At 48.4% G+C, this 7,647-nt stretch overlaps 4 protein-coding genes across 4 annotated transcripts; all 4 read left to right on the top strand.

The window, feature by feature from the left end:
* Positions 1–614: 614 nt before the first annotated feature.
* On the top strand, positions 615–1,667 carry TEOVI_000724000 (UAA transporter family, putative; the record flags this gene model as incomplete). The annotated part of the gene is made up of 1 exon (XM_067220613.1): positions 615–1,667. One exon carries the CDS (start codon positions 615–617, stop codon positions 1,665–1,667), a length of 1,053 nt encoding a protein of 350 aa, XP_067076714.1.
* A 1,619-nt stretch (positions 1,668–3,286) lies between these two features.
* On the top strand, positions 3,287–4,870 carry TEOVI_000723900 (uncharacterized protein; the record flags this gene model as incomplete). Its single annotated transcript, XM_067220612.1, has 1 exon — positions 3,287–4,870. The coding sequence occupies one exon, from the start codon at positions 3,287–3,289 to the stop codon at positions 4,868–4,870; it is 1,584 nt and encodes a 527-aa protein (XP_067076713.1).
* Positions 4,871–5,854: 984 nt separating this feature from the next.
* Positions 5,855–6,298, top strand: TEOVI_000723800 (Zinc finger, C3HC4 type (RING finger), putative; the record flags this gene model as incomplete). Its single annotated transcript, XM_067220611.1, has 1 exon — positions 5,855–6,298. One exon carries the CDS (start codon positions 5,855–5,857, stop codon positions 6,296–6,298), a length of 444 nt encoding a protein of 147 aa, XP_067076712.1.
* A 466-nt stretch (positions 6,299–6,764) lies between these two features.
* Positions 6,765–7,382, top strand: TEOVI_000723700 (SNARE domain-containing protein, putative; the record flags this gene model as incomplete). The annotated part of the gene is made up of 1 exon (XM_067220610.1): positions 6,765–7,382. One exon carries the CDS (start codon positions 6,765–6,767, stop codon positions 7,380–7,382), a length of 618 nt encoding a protein of 205 aa, XP_067076711.1.
* Positions 7,383–7,647: the final 265 nt, after the last annotated feature.

Here is a 7,647-nt window from a genome sequence, read left to right as displayed (position 1 = left end):
GGGGGGGGGGTGCAACCCGTATTCCTCTTTTCTTTACCTTCTCGCACCCTTTGCTTATGTTGCCGGTGACGACAAAGCGAAGGCACTGAGCTGCCCACTGGACCGTTTAGGAGACGCATGCGTACGACCATGTAAGAACCCCTGTGGCAGCGCCGCTCCCGGGGGCGTCACAACCTTCTCCCCTCCAAATGTTTCGTCTATTGCTAAGGTTACTCCTCCGCTTTGTTTTGCGATTCGCCTTGTCCGTCCCTCTGTTTTCTGAGATGAACGAAAAAGCATTGGGAAAACAATTCATTTGAAACTCAACACATTAGCCGGTCCGGGGTTTTGATGCGGCTTTGTCTGTACTGAGCACTTTTTCCCCTTGCGTCCTTAATTCCGAAGGCGGGGACATACGGCAGTTTCTGGCGGCGATCACTTTCCCCCCTCTTGTGGGGGATCTAGCAGGTAAACTGTTGAAGTGTTGCGTTTTGTGTGTTAGACAGCAAGTGTTACTCTTTTCTTTTTTTGTTTTTTACCGCTGTACTCATTTCCTTTGCTTTCTTTGAGGGACTCTGAGAAAATCGTGTGTTGTTGTTTGAGGGTAGTAAACAAGTAGTTGATCAGTAGGAAAGATGCTCGATGCGGCCCCCGCAGTGTGTCTCGTACTTGGTGGTTGCCAGGCAAATATGTTTTTGCTAGAACTTATTGTGGCGAAGAACCGAGATACTATGTATGCCATGACGTTTGCTCAATATGTGGCCGTTGCCTTACTTTCACTTCCTTACGTGTGTACGTTTAGAAAGGTGCCTGGGAAAGCGCACTTGCTTCCGTTGCAGATGCGACCTGGGAGGCTTTCCACGTTACACAAGCTGGCAGTCGGTGTGACCGCGTGGGTTATGGGCGTAGCCACCAATCTTGCCTTCAATATGCATGTCTCCGTCCCCGTCCACTCGACATTCCGATCACTGCCCCTTCTTCTGAATATGTTGGTTGGGTTCTTCTTTTTAAATAAACGGTACACATTTCTGCAGGTGGCATGTGTTTCCATGATAACGGTAGGACTTGTACTGTTGACGGTGGAGAAGTCCCGCCGGTCTTCGCGGTCGACCACAGACGGTAGTAGTGGAACTCAGGACACGAGTGAGTACTTCTGGTGTTTGTGTGGAATGTTGATCCTTTTGTTCACAACGGTTCTGTCAACTGCTCTTAGCCTCATGCAGGAGCACATGTACAAGACAGCTGAGCGTCGCGAAAAGGCGCTGGAGACTGAGTCGAAGAAGACGGACAACCCGAAAATGCCACGTTCCGTGGAAGAGGCAACGGAAACGTCCCCGGCTCCGATGTGGGCGGAGGCGCTGTTTTTCTCCCATGCCGTTGGCATTCCACTTTTTTTGTCGCAGCCTAGTCGACTTTTTACTGAGTTTGCTTCCGTCTCATCGGAAAATTACGTATACTTTCTTTTGAATGCTGTTACACAATATATGTGTGTGATGGGTGTGTATGTGTTGAACAACAAAACATCGGCGTTCACATTAGTGCTGATACTGACGCTACGCAAGTTGGGCACATTTACCCTCTCAGTTATTTACTTTGGACATTACCGACACTTCAACACCACGGAGTGGATAGCGATGTTTGGAGCGCTAGGAGCAAGCGTATTGTACCCTCTTCTACCAAAGGCTTAGGAATGTGGCAAAAATGTGGCTGAGGGTTTGGGAGTAGGTCCAGATTTATACTAATAAATATATTTTTGCATTCCTTACTCTTTTTCCTTTAACACTAACCACCTTGTTGTTGTTATTTCGCCTGTTTGCCGACCTGGATGAGGCATCGTAGGCACTGTTGTGAACCGCACTATTTGCCCTCGCTTCCGTATTGCAACGTCCTGTTTCGAGTGATGCCGGCTTGACATTTTGGAGTGTGTGAACGGCCATCATTGCTCCCGCTTTCCTCGACTAACTGCGTCTTTATGTATGTGGAAACGAAAATCTGACTCTAACAACGGGTATGAGAGACCACGTATGACAAATACATCTCATCAAACTGCTTAAGGGTTCCAGTGTTCACCTGAGTTGATGTTGGCTTGGTCGGTTAAATGATGGACGGATTAAGCCGCTACAGTCGTTAGCTCTTGGGCCCCAGTGAGGCTGGGTGGCGAACATCAAAATTGTTTTGCTTGAGTAGAAATAACTTCCCGAAGATAGCTTCCGCCGATGTCGATAATTAACGCTGTCTAAACTCCAGGGGATCACATCTGCTATCTGTGGGGGGGGGGGACGGAGGGAAAGGACTACCAGGTGCCACCGTTTTTGTTTTTTAATGAGGACAAGGGTGAAAGCAGTTTGGTAACGGCAAGCGGCATCGGTCGGGTGTGTTTACGTCAAGCTGTGGGCTGCTTTCCTGGTGAAGGCGAGATCTTTCCCTTGTCTTATATGGACTTGGGGCCGTACACGACGCTCTAGAGTCGATCCACAATGACGAGGTTCAGCTGCACAACATTTCCCGTGGAAGAAGCAAGGAAGAGCGGATAGTTCTGTAAGATTCGGGGAGGGGGGGGGGTTCAACTTGTTTGTTGTTAACTGAATTGTGGAGGTGGCTGTAAGTGGGTGTCTTTGTTCTCCATTACAAAATACGTGCACCTCAAAGTTAGTGTATTTGGGATACATGGACGGAAACTCCTTCCAAGAAAGATGACAGGCACATGAAAAGGCAGTGATCGATTACCTTGCTCGATGGAAAGTTCTGTTACTTTTTTTTTTTTAACTTGATGGCTTGCCCGGAGGGTGTGTGTGCGTGTGTGTACCGCGTAGCCACCCATCAAAGGGGTTCTGTTCTCATCATTTGTTGCGGGACTTCCATGGGGGACCAATGGCAAACTAAAATGTGGTGTTATGCTGCGTGAGTAATACTCCTCTTTGGGCCTTCATTACCGCATGATGTGCCGTCACGTGTGCCACACGCTGAAAACTAACATTATTATTATTATTATTTGTTATCTTACCAAACTATAGTCAATGGTTTACCAGTTACTCGAGCCCAGATGAGGGTTTAGCACGGGGTTTCATCTGATCGATGAAGAAATGAGAAAGCTAAGGATGCCGGAGGGGAATGGGGACATTTTTGAGACTAAATGGCTGCTAGCTCGTCCTAATCCTTGTTCATTTTTTTTTTCTTCCTCCCTCGTTCCCTAACCAGTAACTTTCGCTTGTGGTGTAGAGGTTGTTGAGGGCAACGCGAAGGCGCGCAGGGACACCAGAAGGGGGGACAAGCAAACAAACAAAAGAGGAAACTCCAAAAAGCGGAGATGAGTTTACCGGAGCTTGATTCGGCAGCGGAGTCCCTGCTTCGTGACCCCCAGTACCTCCTGAAGCTCCACCACCGTGTGGCACAGTGTCTTAGGAACTGTAACCCCTCAACTTTCGTGAGGTCCATGTCAACAGCATTCACGGCTATCGACTCGAAATACCGCGCACGGGATCGCGAGCAAAGCACAGAGCTTTGGCTTCTGAAAGGAATTCTACGCCAAATATTCCCCGTCAAATCTTTCAGTGATAGAGAGTTGGCTATACTTCTAGCGGCTCTTCCACTAAGCGAGTACAGTGGCGCTGCAGCGTCGGAGGAGGGATGTATTCGTGTTAGCCCTGTGACACTACTTCGGTGCTTACGGCAGATGTGTCCTATGCGTTCTTCTATGTTGTACGAGACGCTCCGTGGGATGGACGCAAAATCACCTAGGCCTCATGCTTCGGAGTTCCCTTGTGGCAGGGAACTTGCAGCACACACTCAAGTGGGGAAAGAGGACATGTGCGTCCTTGACTCCGCTATGCTCGTAGATCATTTAACGCAGACACATGGTCTTACCCTTTCGGAAGCATTTTTCTTGATTGACTACTGCTCCACAAACACAGCGCCGTCGGCGACGAAGGTCGCAATTGAGGCACCTTACCTCTATGCGCTGCTATATCTTCGACCGCTTCCTGCTGAGCTTCATTATCAGTTGATTTTATCTGTCTTCGCGGAGGCGGTCGGTGACCCAAACAGGGAAGGCCACTCTGGTACCCTGGCCCTCATCACAGAGTTGCGGCAGGTGCCGCTAGAGCCCCTTGACACATCGGGTGGAACAGAATTATCGAGAGCCTGCGCTGACATTGATCAGGATTTGGTGAGATGTGGCCTGAGTGCTTCTTCTTTTGAAAAGCTATGCAGCGGCATTCGTGTCGGGCTGACGAAGGATGATATACGTGAACTTTTTAGCTACCTCCGGGGTAGAGAGGGTGGCTTCCACGAGGTATTATCGGTAAAAACCCTCATGCAAGAGTTTGTGTGCCACTTCGCCCCCGTTGGTGAGTCGCTTTTTGCCATTGTCGTAGAAGCTGTGAGGCGCTACGTGGTCAAAGAAGGAGGTATGCTGGCTCTACCGCGTCTTTATCTCAACCTCCCCGATGGTGAGCTCCCAATTGAAACATTTGTGGCCTCTTTTCGCAAGGCCGGGGTACCAGATACTGTTAGTGATGTAGAGGTCGAGTGGTTACGGTTCAAGGCTAGAAACAAAACTCAACTAATAGCGCTGCTGGGCGGCAAGTGCTCTGCAAAGCGAGAAGCACTGATCAAACAGCTGTTCGGGAGGATGGCAGGTGGTTGCGACGCTTCAGGAGGAGTTGTGAACGTTACAACTGAACATCTGCTGGCCTCTTTCCACCCTGGAAATGCCGAGGGGGGACTTGTGAGCGGTGAGGAATGGCGCCATGTTATGTCATCGTGCCTCGGAGAAAAATTCGCGTATGATCGTTTTTTTTATTTCTGGAACTCTATTTCCGCTGCTTGTAGTGACGACTCCGTTTTCACGATGATACTCTGGCGCTGCTTCAACATGCACACGAAACCGTAATAGTTGTAACTCTACTATCGACCACACCGCGTCTGACCGTGCTCCTCCCGGTGTAAAACTTTTAAAAAAATAAACTGTGTCTGATTTTGTTTTATGACATTGGCTACAACCGCTTGAACCGGGGACGGCGAGGCACGTGTGTGACCACCAGGAACACGCATGCATACGTGTGAGATACCGTGTATTTGCACCATTCGCTTACTGGTACCTTTTACCGTATCCGAGAGGGGGGTTTGCTTGTATATTGTCCACACACACTTGAAGGTGATGTGCTCCGACCTGAGCATCTAAGTGCGCGACGCACCGAGTGCAGTTGCGACTCCCTTTATTCCACCTTGGAGGGAATTATAGGAAACGTCAAGAGACTCTACGGAGGGAACAAAGGATTTTAAAGAGAGTTAGATCCGGTTTTCACCAAGCAGCAGACAAAGTTGGGGATGCTGAACGGTGGCAGCGGCGGTAGCGGACACCGAAAAGGAAATATCTCCAGCATATTGTAAATTGTCGGAAATATCAAAAAAGGAGTTTTCCGGGGCATGTAGACCGGCGCGAGTGCATTTATTGTTGCAACGCTCGCAACGATGATCTCCTTGATTTACTGGGGGAGAACCCACAAAAGGCAAAATCATGGCTTCCGTGTGGTTGACGCGCTCTCCACTCGTTAGGAGACCAACACAGACCCTCAAAGGTCTGCCATGTTATGTGTGTTCTTCCTTTATATATGTTTATGTACACGTGTTTTTTTTTGTGTGTGTTGCAACCGCTTTTTTAGCTTGCGGCTGGTTTTGTGAAGTTTTCGATGAAATTTGAGGAAGGTGTAGATCGCAGCAGCGTGGATATGTGAAGTTGATTCCCCCATTCGAACGTGGAGACCGCACATTCTTCCTTGTAGGGCCAAACAATGCCCCCTTTTTCTTTTCTTTTTTCACCTGCTTTGCTTGTTAGTGTGACGATACTGTCGACCACTTTGATTAGGCAGCGGTGATGGACACATTATTGATGATTGGGGCTATTGCGGGAGGCTGGTTAGGTATGGACTTAATGCAGCGAAAAAGGATAAACATACTCCAAGAGACTATTGTGCGTCAGGAGGTCGAGTTGTATCGACTTTCGCGTTTCTCACACCTGTGTGCAATCTTAGGAACATCAGCTGCTGTGGGAGCGGGGTTGTACTTTCTATACACGAAGTTGAGAACTTTCAGAGAGGAGCCCACGGGTTCTGACTGGACGGCACCCCCAACTTCATACGAACCTTCGCCAGCGCGAAACGAAAAGGAAGAGTGTGTTGTGTGCTTGCAAAATCGACGGGATACACTACTGCAACCGTGCCGCCACCTGCAGGTTTGCTGGGCATGCTCCACCGGTCTTAATAGTTGTCCAACGTGTAGAAGCCACATCACCACGCGGATACATACATTCAATTCGTGAAAAGTCCCCCCTCCTCCCCCACACATCTTGCGTGTGCATGTTGACGAATATAGCAGGGTTGTCGAGCTCAAAGAAAAAATTTTCTATATTTCCACCCCCATTTTACCTTTTATTGTCTCTAAAACAAGTTCTTCTTTTCTTTGTTTGTTTCTTAAGCTGCAAGGAGTGAAAAAATGTGCACGCTTATAAGTGCACGCATTCTCTGCTGCCTCTTCAACACGTTCTCCCATGTTCTCTTCTTGTTGTTTTTTCTTGTAATTTATTCCCTTGTCCTCTTTTTTTTCTTTCTCTTCAGGTTGCTCTGCCTGTCATGCTCTTGACTGATTGATCTTTGATAGCACCATCTCTTCTTCTTCCTTTTCGGCCCCCTCTCTTTTTTTTTTTTGGTACATGGTACACCACCAAAAATTCCACACAGTTTTCAGTACATCGTTGGTGTAGGCGGGAATTCAGTCGCAGCACTTTGATGCTGTATTTTACCTTGATTGTCCGACAACAAAATGCACTTGTTTTAGCAGCTGACACTGATACGTGCAGTGAGGAAATTGAGCAGTGTAAAGCTACGGCTAAGGGACTGCTTCGTAAGTTGACGCTGGATGGTAAAAAACTCTCTGTAGATATGCCACCATTACTCACTGTTTCATGGAAAAATTATCTATTCTACATCCTTGCCGAGTCTGGTGTGCTGTTTCTTACCATGTGTGATGTGGCTACACCGGCAAGTATACCGCAGGCGTATTTGGAAGATGTGGCACGAGAGTTTCTTCTACAATATGGTTCGCAGGTAGAGGCAGCGACCAGACCCTATTGCTTTATTAAATTTGATCTTTACCTGCTACGTACGAAGAAGGTGTTCACGGCTCCTAGTTCCTCGCGCCTAAACATAGCACGTAGCGGGCGGCCGATGCCTGTCAAGCGGAGTTATCAGGAAATTATGTCGGGGATTCAAAACAAGCCAACACCGTCGTCGCTGCCGTCGAGTGCGGCAGATGATGGGAACTATTTTTTTTGGGTGGCCACTTTGTGTCTTCTAGCGGTTGCCATACTGATCATTTTGGTATACGTATTTTACCTCTCCGCTTGAACTCAGGGTGACCACACCTACTTTCCCGTTTCGAAGGCTGATTTGGTAGAAACTAGGGACAGTGGGAAATTCAGGGGCCGTGTTATGGGAAACAGGCCTTGACGGGGGTGGGGGAAGTGGACTTGTTGGTGTGATGGCTCTTAACTTCATTAACCTCCATAGTGAGTAACACAACTGAAGCGTCAGCGGTTGCTTCCGAGCCTACTTCACAACCACCCTGTGGGATGGTGACTTAAAGGACGTGTTGCGCAGATACCCAGAAAAA

This window comes from Trypanosoma equiperdum, assembly GCF_001457755.1.
Source record: "Trypanosoma equiperdum strain OVI genome assembly, contig: ctg_1189, whole genome shotgun sequence".
NCBI classification, from domain to species: domain Eukaryota; phylum Euglenozoa; class Kinetoplastea; order Trypanosomatida; family Trypanosomatidae; genus Trypanosoma; species Trypanosoma equiperdum.
This window is presented reverse-complemented; position numbering and strand designations above follow the sequence as displayed.